Raw genomic sequence first — 17,595 nt, forward strand, 5'->3', positions numbered from 1 at the left:
GGGGTAGATATGCATTAGAAATAGAATATCATAGGAAACGAGCAGTGTTATTACCCTAGACTGGAACATTACAAGAGTAAACATGCATTAGAGATAGGATGTCATATGAAACTAGTATTGTTATTACCCTAAACTAGAACATTACAACCATTAATCAACATGACAATAAACTAGCAATATTATTACCCTAGATTGGAACATCAGCCATTAATCAACATGACAATAAACTAGCAATGTTATTACCTTAGACTGAAACATTACATGGGTAGACATGCATTAGAAATAGGATATCATAGGAAACTAGCAGTGTTATTACCCTACACTGGAACAGTACAGGGGTAAACATGCATTAGAAATAGGATGTTATAGGAAATTAGCAGTGTTATTACTCTACACTGGAACATTACAACCATTAATCAACATGACATAGCAGTGTTATTACCCTAAACTGGAACATTACAACAATTAATCAACATGACAATAAAGGTGTAGAACATTACAATGATTAATTAACATGACACGTTAATGAAACTACGGTTTTCAAGACCTTTTGTTTGTAATGAATTGTTTGGGTTTTTTTATAAAATTGGGTTGGGCTTGTTTTGGGTGCTATTTAAGTTTTTTGTGTTGGTCTTCTTTTTTAAATTGATCAATGGCAGTCATGTAATTTATAAGAACTTAAACACTAATTTTTTATGTAGTAAATGAGTTTTGGGTGTGTTTCTAAAGTGCAATCCATGTGGGGTTTTTTTATAATTTCAGCCCCTATTTTGGGTATATTAATGAAGCTCCCAAGAAATTATCACCAAAAGTTACAACTAGGACGAAACTCCAGAGAAACTAACTCAATGTAGCATAATCTTGTAGAATGGGATATGCACTTTGTTGGAAGAGGCCTCAAGTTCGATCTGAAATATAAAAAATAAATCAAAGGAAGCCTAACCCAGGACATCATACAGAGTTGCACAAGTTTATAGAACCATCACTAATTCTTTTATTGTATCAATTGTCTGTCAATTACAACTGGATATTCCACAAATAAACAACATTTCCATTAACCAGATGAAACCTGGTATGGGGATGGAATCAAATTTAACAAATACATTATAAAAATCGATAATTTGCAGGTCTAGACTGACCATTTCGGATTGTTTATGAGCTTATTAATTTCATCTATCCTTCATACACAAGAATTATATGCTGGAAGCAATCAGAGAGCTTATTAAGCAAACATTGTAATCCCCACATATGACCTGCTATTTCCAATCTTGTATGGGAGCTTTTAAGTTCATATGTTTTCCCACGGCAACAATTATATGCTACACTACATCAGCAGCCTCATTGCACAAACAATTATAAATGAAGAATCCGAACACCTACTGAGGAGCTTCGAGAGGTTCGCATGCAAAAGCCTATCTCAGTCAAAAATTCTCTCCCCTGTTGAGAATAGTAAAAATACTACAGAACTAAAAATGCAAAGCAAACCCGGAATGAAAAACACCACTCTCCAGCTCTCTGCACTTGAAAGACTCGAATCAACAGTTCTTGCAGCTTCAAGTAGTTTGCCGGTCAGATCAACTCCAATAATGCCAGCTAACGTACCAGCAGTGTTAGAAACTCCCATCACAATGCCCGCGTATCTCGGGGCAATATCCATGTGATTCACTGCAAAACCAGCTCTCCCAAGTGCCAAGAAACCGAGAGCCACAGAAGAGCAGAGAACAGCCCCACCAGATGTTCTGAATATGGGAATTGCCATCAATGCAAGAGAAGCAACTATGAACCCGATGGTGTTCAAGAGCTTCCGCGTTCTAGTCACAGACAAGATTCTCTTGGTGACCAAGTGATCAGCAACCACCCCACCTATATTTGAGAAAATAAACATGTTGAGATACGGCAACATCTTAGAAGAACCCATTTCTTGAAGGCTAAGCTGGAGGCCCAATTCAAAGTATGTCGGCAGCCAGTTCATTAACACATATAAAGCATAATGGAACGTGAAATTATTAACCACAATTGCCCAGACTGGCAAACTGAGTAAAATTTTCTTCCATGGAATTTTGGCAGTTCTGACAGAACTTCCTCCATTTTCTAGTTTCAACTTTTGACTTCCTTTGATTGGCAGCATTGATTCCCCGAAACCAGCAGCTGTGGCTTTTGGATGTTCAGAGCGAGGTGGGTCACTGGCATACTTAAACCAAAGCAAAGACCACATGGCTCCTAGTGCTGCCTCAGCAAGAAAGACGGATTGGGGGCCTCTATACTTTACAAGGCTTGGAAGGAAAAGCATTCCTGCCGCAGCACCGAGGTACATACCAGAAGTTGTAAGAGAAACAGATCTGGATCTTTCGTGTGGTGGAACCCACTGTGCTAGAACTGTGTGGATTGAGGGGAAGATGAAACCTTGTGCAACACCAACAAGCAATCTAGCAATCACCATGACAAAGACTCGATTGGGGTCCAAAGGAACCAATGCACAAGTCAATGACCATAACACAAATGAAAGGAGAAGAACCTTCCTTCCCCCGATTTTCTGAGCTGCCCAGCCACCAGGCACTTGTGAACAAGCATAGCCATAATAGAATGTAGAAAGAATTGTGCCTTTACTTGATTGATTTACCCCAGCAGCATCAGCGGCAACAGTGTATGCAATTGAAAACCCGACACGTTCTATATAGCAAACGGATGTGCTGAGGAAGGTCAATATGACGACTAAGTAACGCTTTGGAAATTTCATTGTCGTCATACTTCACCCTTAGTGACATTAATAAGTACTTAACATTGCCAAAATTGCCTTCAGATGAGCCAAAATTTTCAATTTTCTTTAGAAGAATCGACTCCGACAGTGTCATCAACTGCAGCAATTATGTGTGCTGTCTTTAGATGAGCTGACTTTTAACAGCTAACGTTTCAGTTAGAAATGGTTCAGAAGAGCAAAGCAGCAGCTTCACAACTATTACAAATCAAACGCTTAGATATGTTGGTGGAATCTGCAGCAGAAAAGGATAAGTAAACAACTTGTTTGAATTGGACATCATAACAACATACAAAACAATCAAGTAACGAACTTGCAAATTCTTTTCAAACATAGAAAGCATATATCCGAAAAAGCCTACACCAAAGGGGCTTCCAAGATGCAAGAAAGCAAAGTTACAAGATCGACGACTACTTTGAGGAAGGCATGGACCCAGTATTTAAAAGAGGGTTGGGCCGAAGTTTTAAGCCAATTTTCCTCAATTGAAACTCCGACAGAGCCTCCTTTGTTTTTCTCCAATTTTACAGAACCCGTTAATCACACCCATGAGATTCTTTCATTTCTTGGTGGCCACTTTTTTATTATAAGAAAACAGATGAGTAAATTAACAGCCTTTGCACTGAGAAAGCTATTCATGTACACACTAAAAGGGAGTCCAAAGTTCTTAACTAAACTATAAAAGAAGTCCCTGCACTGTCTCTTCTTATGTTAATAGTTTCGCTGTCCATTTGAATCTTCAATGACTACTAGGCTCTATATTTTTCACTTTTCAGAAGCTATTACAATTTACAAATACACAGAAATAGCAGTCATTCAATGATCAAGTTCAAAAACTTCAAAATCCAGTTCCTTGCTATTGAATATCAAAGCACAAGCAATAGAAGCAAGTGTTATTCCCATTTTGCACCCCACAAGTCTGTAATGCCAAAATCCTCAAATCCCTAATTTATTATTATTATATAAGAACCCTAAATCTTAAATTAGAAACAAGCAGAATAAAAATTTAATTAAAAGAAGAAAAATAATGGAAATGAAGGATTAAAAGAAGAAGAACATAAGAAATGAAGAGTTCAGAAGAAGAAGAAGAAGAAGATAAGAAGAATGTGAGAGAAATGTTTAGAAGAAGAAGAAGAGAAGAAAAAAGGAAGAATTTCGAAGAATTGTTTAGATGAAAAAGATAAAGAAAGAAGAAGAAGAACTTACAAAGCTAGCAGCAGCAGCAGCGGCAGCAATGCGGCATGCGTGTGGCTGAAGGTGAGGAGTGAGGAGTGAGGAGGGTGGCTGGAGTGGAGATCGGAGCGGCTGCAAATGGTAGGGAGGGATGTCCGTGCTGTTTTGGGGTAGACTTTCTATCTTTTATTGTGTTGTTTGGTCTGAGCTGTTAAGGCCAGGTGGGCTCGGTGTGATGGCTGGATGGGCTACACTCCAGTCTATATCTAGGCTTTTCCCCTTCGTCTCAGAATTCGGGTGGGGACCCAAAAGAATTAAGTAAGTGGTAGCATAGATTTTACGCCCAGTAAGAAAATGTTACACGTGTACAATTTTAGAGTGTAAAAAGAAATTTATCCACGAGCTGATACTCGGGAAATTAACAAGCTCCTCATCACGCATTGATTAAGAGTGTACGACACCTTTTACATAAGTTCGTAGAGGAGAACACATATTGGACACTAACATGTTGGTTCTGTGAGTCCTGCAAGATCTAACATGTATAGTTAGAAGTTCAATTCAATAGGCGGGAACAGGGGAAGGGGTCAGATTTGTCCTGACGGGAGCAAGAGTAACAATAATGTTTATAATGCTACAGCAGCAGGTATAGTAAGCAAAATCATACGAAAAGAAAAAGGGGGGTACGAAATAACCATAGCGGGTGCATCATGGATAATTAGAAGATCAAATCAATCACCGGATAAGCGGTGAATATCACGTTAGTCCTGATTTCTTATTTCATTAAGCAGTTAATGGCCTAATAAATACGAAGCAATCAAAAGGAATTTCATAGATCTTGTGGAGTTTATATCCCATGTACATAGTGAAGTTTTTTCTAAGTTTTATTTTTATTTTTTAGTACAAGCGATAATTTAAACTACAAGATAAATGAGTGGTTTTTCACACACACATATCCAATGTGTGGGGTTTGAACTTGAGATCACTTGTCTGCAAGTCAAGACCTTTTTCATTGAACTAGACATTGTTGGCACTAAAGTTACTCATTAAAAACAAAAAATAAGTTTATATACATGTGTCAAGCTATAAGTTTTTTTTTGTAATTTTGAAGAAAAATCTCAAGTTGGAGGAAGATCCAAAAGACAATCCTACCAAATTCTGATCTGATTCTTTGTATTTCGAGTTGAGATTCTCTTTTTGGGAGTTGTACAATAGTAATTGGATGTAGAAAGTCTTTCTATAATTGTGTTTAGGTGTGTATGTCACGAAGGACTAAACTTAGGTGAATAAGGTAGTATCCCTTGACCCATTAATAGAATTATTAAATGAGTAATAAAATAGGCCATCTCATATTCTCACCATTTTCCCTCCAATTTGCAACTTTGTATTTCCTTGTATTGCCAGTTCACATGATAAAAACGAGATGTATAGTGTATTTGTATTCAATTGTGTTTCTTTGAGACAAAGTTAGTGCTTACTCAACTCTTGAGAATACTTCATTAAAGGCCATGATGGCAAATAAAACTAAAGAACATAGCTAAGAAGAAACGCTAGTGTAAAACAGAGATAATACTATTTCGTTATCCCTGATCGATCACGTCATGCCACACATAATAACTTTTTCACGTGACAATCAATGATTAGCTGATAAGCCAAGGCCTCATAGCACAAATTATGAGTTTATAATACCCGTTTTCAAACATACCCAACCCAAAATCTACGCATCATATATTCAAAATAATGTGTGTTTATCAGCCTACCGGGTTATTATGATTCCTCTAGATACTTCATTATCTTTTCCCATAATACATATGTATGGAACCACGATCATGATATGAACGAACGTCTACGCCATACACGACCATCCGAATGGAGTGGACTCGGTGCAGATAAGGAGGTGGGGAAGGAAATAAAGAGAAATGCTTGCAGCTTCACTAAAATTTGCATTAACAAGCAATAATCTTGATCAAAATCTAAAGGACAAAAAGACCAAAACAAGAGACTCAGAAAGTTCTGTTCCATACAAGCACTAAAATATTAAGCAAAGATGCATTTAACTAAATGGCCAATTACACAAGCATTGAAAGGCCTTCCTTTTTGGGAGCATGAACCACGTTCTTGTTCCCAGGGAAGGCAGTGCGAGAGATGTCTACTAGGGCCTTGAAACTGTATGGTTCGTGCATGGACAGCTCTGACAAAACTTTCCTGTTCAGCTGAATGTTCTCCTTCATCAACCCATGCATGAAATTCCCATAATTAACCTGATGACAGCAGTAAAACGCAAATAAAAGGGAGATCAGAATACACTAGAAAACAAATATTATACAGGAAATCGCAAAAAAACACTCAAATAGCTTAAGATCATCGAATCAGCAATATGTTCCAGCTTCTACCCATCCAACAGCTCAACAGCTTCTTTCAGACCAGAAGGTCCAGAAAGATACATATGATTCCTTACATCTTAATCTAAACTGCTGTAGCTTTCCCCAACTTCCTAGACTTTCCAAAGCCAACCATAAAAATATAATTTGGATCTACATTAGTGCAGAGAATATTCAAGTCAAAACTAAAAACTTGGAAGTCAATTTGAAAACATTAAGCAAAGTTTTAGGAACACAGGCAGGATTTACATGCTAACAACCTTTGTAACCAATTCCATGAATTCCAATGAGAACCGAAACTAAAAACTTGAAGTCAATTTGAAAACATTGTGCAAAGTTCTTAAGACCACAGGCAGGATTTACATGCTAACAACCTTTGTAACCAATTCCATGAATTCCAATGAGAACCAAAACTAAAAACTTGAAGTCAATTTGAAAACATTGAGCAAAGTTCTTAAGACCACAGCCAGGATTTAAATACTAAAAATCTTTGTAACCAATTCCAAGAATTCCAATGAGGACCCTTAATTTCGCATGCTATTATTTTTACTTTTCTCCAGGTACTTTTCACTAACCAAGTTCTTAGACATTTACTCTCCATGTTAACCAATATTGGAGAAAGAACAATCCTCTTGATCTTTTATGCTTAAGCAACCTCTAGACAAAAAAGACAAAAAAACTTAACAAAAAAGACCCTACCCCAGTTAGGATGACCATGCGTAGATGGCCCATGCTTCTCTTACTATTCTATGAGGAAAATGTATACGTTAGCATAAAAAATAGTCTCTCGTTTTCCCATCTTTAACTCCTAAAACCAACAAAAACTGATATAAAGTTCACTGTTCTGCAGCATATTGAAAAACTTAAGTCCATAATTTTCAATAATCATGATTTTCAACAATATATGACTCCAACGCAACCTCAGACTGAAAGGAATGCCAGAGGGACAGCTAGCCAAGATATTCAACCTCAGACTGAAAACAGGCAAGCTGGGAATAAAGGTCTCTTGAAATTATCCCCAACCAAAATGACCTGACACAAGTTCTTGCCCATTTTGTTTAAAGAAAATCCACATCAGCATACCTACATGCCCTACTGATGGCGAGGCTTATGGTGAGGCTCAGTCACAGGACCACATTACCAGAGTCATTGACTCACTGCCATAACAATAGGATGGCCTTTTTACTCTACCGCCATACCACCACCTATATACACAAAGATTGGGTACCTATTGCTCAAGACAACAATCTTTGAGCAAATCAATACTCATCATCCACTTTCTTCACATGTATTTTTCTCTCTCAGTCTTTTCCATCCAAGTTGTAGGCAATATAGAAAGGAACTCAGGAATAACTCAACTGGATAAAGATAACTATATAAACATAGCAAACAACAGTGGCAGGAAAACGGTAACTTAGATTGAAGTCCAAAACCAATTGAAAGCGAAACTGCTATAATTCTCTCAAACCACATATAAGATAATAGACACAATTCGATACATACACCATGGATGCGGGTGCCAGCATTGATGCGTTGGATCCACAGGGAGCGCATATCTCGCTTCTTGGTGCGGCGATCCCTGTAGGAATACTGCAAGGCCTTCTCCACCCTCTCTCTGGCAATCCTTATGCAATTCTTGGCCCTTCCCCTGAAGCCCTTGGCTAACTTGAATATCTTATCCTTGTTCATTGTTCACTTTTCACTTAATCTCTTAAAAGGTCAACACAAACACACACACAGAACACCAAGACATAATCAGCCATAGAATTATCATTTCTCCTATAACAAAGCCAGACAAGTATTCATAAAGGAAAATTCCCTAATGCACAGTAGTGGATCCAGTAGTAAATTTAGGAGTACTTGATCCATCAAATTTACAATCCATCACCAGAGAAAACCAAAGCAGACTTGCAGAGGAAAAAGAAACTGAAAGAAAAAACAGAGAAACCTGCAAATAGTGGATTCGTTCCGAGACTCGAAATCTCTGTCCGAAGGAACTTTCTCCAATCTCTCAATTTGCAGAATTGGGGTTTTGGAAGGGTTTTGAATATGCTGAAGCTAAACTACTTTGTTATTTTTTTAAGTCCTGACCCAAAACGGCGTGGTTTTTAACAGGTCATTTTAATAAACACGATGTCGTTTTGGTAGGCTGTTTATTATTATTATTTTTTAAGACCAAAAAAAAAAAAAAGCTGCGCTTCTTCTTCTCTGGACTTCCGTCGAGCAGCTGGTGGACCAGCAAACACCTCTAAGTGAATGTTACTTTTATGATCAAAATCACTTTCCCGTAGCATATGTATATTCAAGTTGTTTCAGTAGAAATATGACTCCATCTCTCTCTTACTTATTCCTTCCTCTGCCTGTCACTAGTAATAAGTGATTCTTTTGTGAATTTTTTCGCTTCTTATTATTGTGTCGTTATTCAATCTTACAAAATGCATCAGGCATGTATAAGAAACTTAACACCTTGGATAAATTCAACCTAGTCTCCATGGAATTTAACAAAGAGGCTTGCTTCGTTTTTGGTTTTGTTTTTAGTACAAACGTGAGGCGATAGTTTAAATTACAAGACGAAAAATTTCTCACACACTATCAAAATGCGATTCTAATACCAATAGTCTTTATAAGTCCATTGAAATAGGCTGTTGGTTAATTTTGTTTCTTATTAAACTAAGTACATCACAAATGCAATGTATGTGTGGAATGGAAGGTGTATGAACTTACCTGTGTAGATCTTTGGAAACCAGTAACCACTTAATGTACCCTAGAAGCTATCTTAAATTTCTAAGGAGATTACAACGGTTTTGTAACTTTTGTTAAAAAAAGGAGGAGCCAAACAATACAACAAATACAATCCTTTACAAACATCTTCTCCGGCAGCAACATTCTGAGGTTACCTCTAAGATGAGCATATTTCTAAAATGGTTGAGAATGGAGGTGGTTACCGTAACTCTGGGCTCCTGTTGCCATAGACGGTGACTGTTGGATGCTACGACGTTAGCATTTCAGAAAATGACCTTAGGATTTTGTTTCACCAGGTCCTAAAGCAATAAAAAACAAAAAAAAAAACCCCCATTTTCTTGATTTTATCTCCTTTCCGTCGAACTCTCAAAAAAATAGGGCAACAAACTTCAAATAAAATCTCAACACAACGAGGAGTAACTGTCCTTATAATAATACGATGGAGATAGAGATGCATTAGAAAGGAGAATTGGAAAACCATCCACATGTCTAACTAAATTATCCAATCGTACCCTCTTATAAAACATTAAAAACCAAAATAAATAAAACAAGAGAAAGACTTGAAACCTAACAAAATTGGGTTGGGTATAATCTTAACAGACAAAACATTTGGGTCCCAATTTAGGAGAAGTGTATACCATCCTTGTTGAACTCGGAAAGCAGGTCCAAGAATTGCTGTAATTTGAGCTTGGAGGACCTCTCCCCTTCGAAACCAGCCTTCTTCAACACGCTCAAAACCTTTTTTTTGAATTCAGATACCTCCCCTTCTGCATTACCATCCTCCACTTCCATTCCATCATCCACTCCATCATCATCCATCTCTATGTCCTCATCTGAAAAATCCATCACATCATTAGTATCCTCCAAGGCACCTTGTTGGGCTGGTGCAAGATTAAGCGCCTGCAAGGTCTTGTAATTCTTCTCTAGTAAATTGATGACACTTTTCTGCCTAAAAATTGAGCCAAGCGTTTTGTTCTTCCTATTGAAACAGATCCGCAAAAAGCCATCCCACTCCTTTTGGTTCACTTCAAAAGGCGGTTTCCTGGGTTCAATTCGAACGACAGAGGAATCTACCTTAGGCGGAGGGCGAAAGTTGTTCCTTCCAACTTTGAGGAGGTGGGAGACCCGAGACAAGAGTTGCGTGTTGACGGTAAGACGACAGTAGAGCTTGTCACCAGGCTGCGCAACCAGTCTCATTGCAAATTCCCTTTGGAACATTATAATGGCACATCTGAAAGCAGGTTGGTGCTTCAATAACTTGAATGTGAGGGGAGATGAGATTTGATAAGGGATATTTGCTACGCATATATCAAAATAGGGAAGCTCAGTCTTTAGCACATCTCCTTGAATAACCTGTGGACATAGCAAACAAATCCTCTATTTGTATTCAATGAAAATCATCAACAACACATCGCATCATGCATAACATATCATACAACAGAATTTGAGAATTCCTTCATGGCATAATAGTTCACACTTTCTAAATTATCATATTCACTGAAAGGCTAATTGCAATTATTATTTTTTTAATATGAATGGTTTATATTGATAATCATGAGGATAAGCAATCCTCGGTATCAACATACAAACGGAATCAACTTATGAACTGAGTATAACAACTCAATAACCATTCGAGAACCATTTGGGTTGAAAAAATAAAAATTTTGAGAAAGAAGCACGAAAAACGTGGTACCTGCAAGCGGTTGGAGTGAGGAGTGCCCTGAAATCGTCTCTGCAGCTCGAGAACCATTCGAGCGTCAATCTCGACAGCAATGACCCTCTTACCAACTTCTAGAAGCTTCTTGGTGAGATTACCAGTACCAGGACCAATCTCTAGGATGACATCGGTGGATTTGATACCTGACTTCTGGACTATGGAGTCCACAAGTAACGGATTCTTGAGTATGTGCTGTCCTTTGGACTTGTGGAACGATATGCCTCCTTGGTAAGGCGTGTGCCCTGCTGGCCTCGCCTTCTCTTTCTTTGTCTTGCCTCCCGCCATTGATGCGCCTACACTAAAAAGAAGCCCAAAGTTGTTAACTGAACTATAAAAAGAAGTCTCTTCACTGCCCTTATTATGTTAAAAGTTTCGCTGCCTCTTTGAATCTTCAATGACTACTAGACTCTATAGTTTTCACTTTTCAGAAGCTATTACAATTGACAAATACAAAGAAATGGCACTCACTGAACATCAAAGTACAACCAATAGAAGCAAATGTTCTTCCCATACATTTCCACCACACAAGTCTGTAATGTCAAAATCCTTAATTTTTTTATTATTTATTTTATCATATAAGTACCCTAAATCCTAAATTTTAGAAAAAGGAGAATAAAAAATTCAATTAAAGGAAGAGAAAGAAGAAGAAGAAAAACTTACCAAGATAGCAGCGGCGGCAGGGTGTGGCTGAAGGTGAGGAGTGGGGAGGGTGGCTGGAGTGGAGATAAGAGCGACTGCAAGGGGTGGTTCTACACAGGGGGCAGGCTGGGCTGCTTACCGGCCCAAAATTTTCCAAAAAAACAAATAGGTAGATATGTTAGCTTAGCCTTGCGAAGAGTTTTCTGAGTTGCAGAGGAGCCCTGGCGAAGAAGATGTCTGGCTCGTCTTGCTGCCCTAATAAACAATACACACCGTTTTGTTATTAGCCTGCTGTTAGTGAAACGGTGGGTTTAGTGTCCCAACACTTGGCTGCCTCTTTTCATTGTCGGTGAGTTTAATGGGCTAGTTTTGAATTTATAATAATGGACTTGGTTTTCCCAGGCTGTTTTTTTAATTAAAAAAAAGTCAAGCTGCGCGCCTTCTCTGGACTTCCGTCGAGCAGCTGGTGGGCAAAAAGTTAATAGAATAATAGTTGAAAAACTGCATTTTTGTACATTATGTAATTACCCAAAAAGAAAAGAAAACGAAGAAAAGTGTCCAAGCTTTTTCATACAAAAATACCACCAAATTTCCAAGGCAAAGTCAGCCGCCTTATCTCTTCCCCGAGTAACCGCCCATGCATTGGAAGTTGCAAGGCTATCAGGTTGCAGACCTCATTCATTCATTTATTCAAAGCTTTTGAGGTAATTGAATCTATTTCTATCAGATGAAGCTCCTTCCAGTGATTGGTCCAAACCAAAAGCTTCAACCTAATTTATTTTGGCCAAATTATAAAGAGAGAGAAAGACAGAAAGAAAAATCAGTGGTAGGAGAGAGAGAGAGAGAGAGAGAGAGAGAGAGAGAGAGAGAGAGAGAGAGGCCGAGTTCTGTCAGAAATATCACATACACAGAAGGAAATTTATATTCATACATTAAGGTAAAAGGGAAGTTTAAAATTACATTTGAAAATATATTACACAACAGAGGGAAAAGGAACAACCATCATCTCCATTTTCCTTTTTTCCCAGCTTTCTAAATGACAATTAAATCCAATGCAAATGCGAGAAAGTTAAAAATCATAACTTCTTTTATTTGTTTTTGTGCAAATCACTCCTAAAATTTGTGTGCCTACGCAAGGTTTCCTAAATTCCCCCCCATTCTTACCACGATTCAGTTTATGTTTGATCACTATTTCCTTCTCTACGCCTTCGTCTCCTCCCAGAGCGTCCCAACAACACCCTGCCATGACGACGGAGTCGACTCACCAATGACATACCACCACCAGCATTATCACCATTACTGTCATTCTCATCATCTTGATCTGAGGAATCCGAACCACCAATAGGAGTGCTGTGCCGGATGCCAACTGCACTACCGTCCGATGGGTGGTGCAATGCCCTCTCAGGCTGCCTCAGTCGCCCAGTCCCTGATGACCCAAATGCATGCAATAGGAAAAAGACATTCACCAGATTACCATCAAAGCCCAACCCAAATCCTCCATTCCTTTCCCCAGCTTCCGCATCGAAACCACCATCCTCTTCGTCCGTATCAAATCCATAATTATTTCCTTCTATTACGTAATCTCCAAAAACCATTGCCCCTGGCATGGAAGACTGTATTGTGCTGATCACATCATCCGTCTCCCGCTCATGTTCAAGCCTTCTCCATTTCTGTTCGAGTACTGGATCCACTTCACGCGGCCGTGCAGAGGGGTGTTCTGCCCTCACATGCCTCTTAAGCTCCTTGTAATTTCCAACAAATGAGCAATTCTCTTGCATGCAGCTTCTCTTTTTTGCATTTAGATAATCTCGTGCTGGTTCAAGAACAGTCCAGCCCTTCACCTTTCCCCTACAGAGGGGGCATGCAAGCTCTGAGACTTCACACTTCTGTGCTGGCCATTCAGAATCTGGTAGCACAATTGGATTGTTATCGGAACCAAGCAATGGTTGTCCATGATCAGATGACACCATTTTGGTATAAGCTTTCTTGTACTGGCCAAGACAGTTGGAATGCCGGAAACTAGTTCCACACATGTAGGGTCGGCAACCCTTGTCATGAGAGGAACATAGGAGAAGAACGGCATTGTGAGGATACTCCATGCACACAGAACATGTTGCATCATCCCAGTCTTTTTTCTCCAAATCTCTGGAGCATTTCTTCGGGCACAGATCCTCCAATATATCTTGATTAGAGCGCAATGGGTATGGCGTTGGTCTGTATCTTCGGGAAGCAATCCTGCGTCGTCCCCTGCTACCTTTTGCCATTTTCAGGCTTCACCTGCAAACCATATTGCAAAGTTTATAAGAACTGGCATAATCCAGACACACACACGTATAACAGCAGACAGAACACCAGGAACTTCCACACCAACATAGGTAGAGTAAAGTTCATCCTACTACTGCAGATGCCAATTCTGTGCAACAATTATCAAAGTCTCAAAGAATAACAAGAAATCAGAACCTTGTATCCGAAAAATAAACCACAAGACGAATCACCAATTATTAGAACTGGTTATCTGGGGAGGAACACGCCTCACAATGGATACAAAGCAGCACATACAGAAGATGGAGTTAGTTGACAAGCTTTGAAACTTAAAAATATCAATAGTTGGCCAAAATTATTAAAAGAAAAAGGGAATCCTGAGTCCTCATAACAAAAGCATCAGATACCAAGCGAGAGAATCTTAGGACACTGAAAACTCTTGGAAACCAACTAGCTCTTGGTCTAGTGGTACTTTTCTTTCCAATGTTGGAACAGGTCCTAATATTGAATCTCCCCTACCCCATTTATCAAAATAATAAAAATTAACTATTAGTACTTCATACTATCTCCTTCATCAAGTAATCTCAGTTGGGATTGACCAAGGTTCTCACTATACATCCCCCCTTTACCCCAGAAATGCATATTTGCAATTTCCTCTAAAATTCCAATTCCTAATATAGTATACTTCTAAGTAACAAGGTGGAGAACAGGATATGGATGTATATCCATTCACAAGGGAAGGTTAAAAATAAAATAAAATAAAAAAAAAAAGAAACAAGTGCCCTCTTCCGTCTTACCTGACCACATTCAGGGGACATGTGCCTTCATAGAGTTCAAGAGATGGGACAAGACTGATTTATGGCCATTTAGACCATCCAGAACAGTCGTTTCAATCCTGATATAAAACAGAGGCATCCTTGCTTGACAAATTGCAAATTTCTCCTGACTTAATTAGTTGCAAACTATTACGCTGGTTAACTTAATATGGACTCTGCAATCTAGCAAGACCGGGAAACAGACATATCCCAAGATTAAAGCTTGAATAAAAGCCAAAGACAATTCACAGGCTGTAAATGTTGCAAAGTACTAATGTGAAAAGCTTCAAGCATTGCAAGTAAGGTCTGAAAATCCTACATTCTTCTGAATATTAGTGGAATCAATCTAGTGAATCATGCATCACTTCAAAATCTGGCATCATTTCCTTCCTACAGACATTCCCAATTAAGGTTTAAATAAAGGCAAAGAAAAATTGACAGCCAGTATATAGTAATCCAAAAAAAAAAAATCCAAGGATTGCAGAAAGAGGAGAGTGAGTAAACTGGTTGAAATTAAACATTTTTCCAGAATATCATAGGTTATATCAATCTAGTGAATCAGGCATCACTTTGAAATCTGACAACATTTCCTTCCAAAATTGAATACACCAGATAATGAAATGATTAACATGGAATAAGAATTGCAGCAAACTACTTCAAAAGGTTCTGACATGATCAATTTATGAAAGTGGGCATGACACTGACAAGCGTTTGTTTTAAAACTTTTTGTGGGCCAATGTAAGGATCTGCTTGGAATGTTTGTAAGTTACAAATTTGAGTTATATCTCACCGGCCTTGTTTGCAATATTTTACATTTCAGACCTCTATGGTTTAAGGTCGATTTTTTATATAAATTTATTTCACAGAGTGAACAGATTTGAAGTCACAGAATCTTTTCCACCTAGTGACAGAACTGTAATTCTCAGGAGATCAACAATCTTAAGTTCTAAACCATAAACCAGATATAACACATTAAGTAGAACAAACTGTTGTAGCCTGTAGGAGAAGGCACTCCCCTCCTCAATATGCTTACTTGACATCCCAAAATGCACAAGACCAAAGTTATACATATACACTGGTTTAAGCGGACTCCAAAGGTTTCAGGACCCTAGAAACACAAACTTCCCCACTGGTTGCATCTAAAACATAAATAGCCATCTGATTCAACACATGGAGTAACATTTTCCATGTTTGGGAAAATGAAATACTGAGACGCAGCAAATAGCTGGCACTGAGGTACAACTGTGTACAGAACATTCCTATCCCATCCCACTTTCACATGTCTAGAAGTCTCATTTTTTTTACTTCTTATTTCCTGCAATGCCTAGAGTCTCAGTAGAATTCTGGAAAGATACATAACTCCTTTCAACCAGCCCAAGTATATGCAAGCAAATTATAGAAACGCTTTATGGTCTAAAGATCCCTATTTGTGGTCTGAATTCAAATAATTGCTCCGTAACAATTGAATGCGATACCAAGAAGATAACTGAAACTATAATAAATATAACCCAAAAAAAAAAAAAAATCAAAGATAACATCCCTTGACGTTGAGATCAACAATCAAACCATTTGGAAAGAAAGAAGAAGAAGAAGAAGAAAGAACCCTGAGATCAACTCTCAGATCATAATATTGAAGGAGATCAAATTATCCAGTACTCAATTGAATCTTCAAAGAGAAGAGACACACAATTGCATATACGCCAGTATGAACCTTAGATGGGCGAGGTAATGAAATACCAAAGTAGTATAAATTACCCAAAAATGGCTTCCCCATGAACGAGCCAATCATACCCAGAAAAATGTACATTCCAGCTAATGATAAATCTTGTTAATCCAAACTGAAACCCGAAAGCCTTACCTTTGTCGCAGTCAGAGCAATTCTGGATCCAAGATAAGTTAGTTGGGGAGACTAAAGTGCATCTGAAATACAATTAAAAGAGAAAAAAAAACCAGGTCAGAGATTTATACAGACTAACGTGTTTAATCAATGAAGCACGCAAGAAGACAGTTAATAAATTAATCAAATAATAAGGAAAATCATGGAACCCAAGCACATGGCACCTGACCTTTATCCATATGAGAGAGATCCACAATATTAATATTCAAATAAAAATTTTGAATAATTAAAAATCCCAAGAGATAAAATGTGAAAATGTGAAAATCTTATATACATATATGAAGGCCGAGAGAGCAAAGGAAATTACGCAAACCCAAATCGTGAAATTTTGCTATAAAAAAAGACTAAAAATTAAAGTCGTGCCAGGCTCAGCTGCCCCAACAGAGGACTTTTGATTTCTCAATTTCCAAGCAAAGAATAAACCCAACTTTCAAATTTCCAATTTCCAATTTTATTTTTTTTTAAATAAAAAGAGATAGAGAGATGAAACTAGGCAACTGACTGTAATTTCCGTGGTTTCCCTTCCATTTCTCGGCAACCAAACAGATTCTCAAGCTCAAGAAACGAACAAGGAAAAAACATTCGATAACAGAGAAATTGAAAGAGCATCGCACCAGATATATGCAAGTGTTCAAACTCCAACGACGTAATAGCACATGGATAAGAAATTTGGATTTGAGAAAGAGTGAGAGGGAGAGAGAAAAAGGAAATTAGGGTTTGAGAGCAGAAACTCGAAAGCTTAGGCGGAGATATCGAGAGACAAAGCGAGGGAGCAAAGGGCGGGAGGGGCAACAAAAAAAGAGAAGCAAAAGCAATTACCAAATTTTTCGTTGAGTTCGAGTCATTTCTACGCCACTCTCTCTCTCTCTCTCTCTCTCTCTCTCTCTCTCTCTTTGTGATTTGAGACCATTTTTTGGACACAGAGAGAGAGGGGAGAGAGAGGAGACGTGGGGCAGCTGCTTTAGTTTGACATCCACGTGCTGCTATGGAGACTGCGGAGCACGCTCCATTTCAGTGGTTTAAAGCTAGTCACGATGTCACGTGCCGTTGTGCTGTACGGTAAATGTGTGTCCACGTTCTGGCGTTGGTTCCTAACCAAAACTTCACGTGCCTATGACCCTACGAGCTATCTATGACTCTGTTACTCCGAACTTTCGTGTATTCGATTGATTATTCGTCCAATTTCCAGATTTTAATATTTTGTGACAGAAACTTACTAA

General features: G+C 38.4%; 4 protein-coding genes across 10 annotated transcripts; all 4 read right to left on the reverse strand.

Moving 5' to 3' along the window:
* On the reverse strand, nt 971-4,243 carry LOC18792939 (probable anion transporter 5). The gene is made up of 2 exons (XM_007227392.2): nt 3,959-4,243; nt 971-2,990 (listed from the first exon to the last, which is right to left on the reverse strand). The coding sequence occupies exon 2, from the start codon at nt 2,744-2,746 to the stop codon at nt 1,418-1,420; it is 1,329 nt and encodes a 442-aa protein (XP_007227454.1). The 5' UTR covers nt 2,747-2,990; nt 3,959-4,243; the 3' UTR covers nt 971-1,417.
* On the reverse strand, nt 5,827-8,388 carry LOC18788826 (50S ribosomal protein L20). Its single transcript, XM_007226530.2, has 3 exons — nt 8,252-8,388; nt 7,807-8,013; nt 5,827-6,183 (listed from the first exon to the last, which is right to left on the reverse strand). The coding sequence occupies exons 2-3, from the start codon at nt 7,990-7,992 to the stop codon at nt 5,992-5,994; spliced, it is 378 nt and encodes a 125-aa protein (XP_007226592.1). The 5' UTR covers nt 7,993-8,013; nt 8,252-8,388; the 3' UTR covers nt 5,827-5,991.
* Nucleotides 9,469-11,748, reverse strand: LOC18788602 (ribosomal RNA small subunit methyltransferase). Of its 2 annotated transcripts, none has more exons than XM_007222261.2 (3): nt 11,423-11,748; nt 10,739-11,055; nt 9,469-10,398 (listed from the first exon to the last, which is right to left on the reverse strand). In XM_007222261.2, exons 2-3 carry the CDS (start codon nt 11,045-11,047, stop codon nt 9,667-9,669), a joined length of 1,041 nt encoding a protein of 346 aa, XP_007222323.1. In that variant the 5' UTR covers nt 11,048-11,055; nt 11,423-11,748; the 3' UTR covers nt 9,469-9,666. The 2 variants fall into 2 exon arrangements, with proteins under 2 accessions (XP_007222323.1, XP_020421055.1); XM_020565466.1 differs by having other exon boundaries at nt 10,739-11,060.
* LOC18788866 lies at nt 12,290-17,291 on the reverse strand. Of its 6 annotated transcripts, none has more exons than XM_020565456.1 (4): nt 17,195-17,291; nt 16,337-16,398; nt 14,461-14,661; nt 12,290-13,678 (listed from the first exon to the last, which is right to left on the reverse strand). In XM_020565456.1, exon 4 carries the CDS (start codon nt 13,663-13,665, stop codon nt 12,577-12,579), a length of 1,089 nt encoding a protein of 362 aa, XP_020421045.1. In that variant the 5' UTR covers nt 13,666-13,678; nt 14,461-14,661; nt 16,337-16,398; nt 17,195-17,291; the 3' UTR covers nt 12,290-12,576. The 6 variants fall into 6 exon arrangements, with proteins under 6 accessions (XP_020421045.1, XP_020421022.1, XP_020421034.1 ...); XM_020565433.1 differs by having other exon boundaries at nt 16,990-17,280; XM_020565445.1 differs by lacking the exon at nt 14,461-14,661 and adding an exon at nt 14,798-14,868 and having other exon boundaries at nt 16,990-17,280.

The sequence above is a fragment of the Prunus persica genome, chromosome G1 (assembly GCF_000346465.2).
Source record: "Prunus persica cultivar Lovell chromosome G1, Prunus_persica_NCBIv2, whole genome shotgun sequence".
NCBI classification, from domain to species: Eukaryota; Viridiplantae; Streptophyta; class Magnoliopsida; order Rosales; family Rosaceae; genus Prunus; species Prunus persica.

Excerpts from the sequence above, each read along its gene's own strand:
- LOC18792939 (XM_007227392.2), bottom strand. The coding sequence starts at position 2,746 with ATGACGACAATGAAATTTCCAAAGCGTTACTTAGTCGTCATATTGACC.
- LOC18788826 (XM_007226530.2), bottom strand. The coding sequence starts at position 7,992 with ATGAACAAGGATAAGATATTCAAGTTAGCCAAGGGCTTCAGGGGAAGG. Across the intron at positions 6,184-7,806 it reads CTGGCACCCGCATCCATGGT|GTTAATTATGGGAATTTCAT; the intron begins GTATGTATCGAA and ends TGCTGTCATCAG.
- LOC18788602 (XM_007222261.2), bottom strand. The coding sequence starts at position 11,047 with ATGGCGGGAGGCAAGACAAAGAAAGAGAAGGCGAGGCCAGCAGGGCAC. Across the intron at positions 10,399-10,738 it reads CTCACTCCAACCGCTTGCAG|GTTATTCAAGGAGATGTGCT; the intron begins GTACCACGTTTT and ends CTATGTCCACAG.
- LOC18788866 (XM_020565456.1), bottom strand. The coding sequence starts at position 13,665 with ATGGCAAAAGGTAGCAGGGGACGACGCAGGATTGCTTCCCGAAGATAC.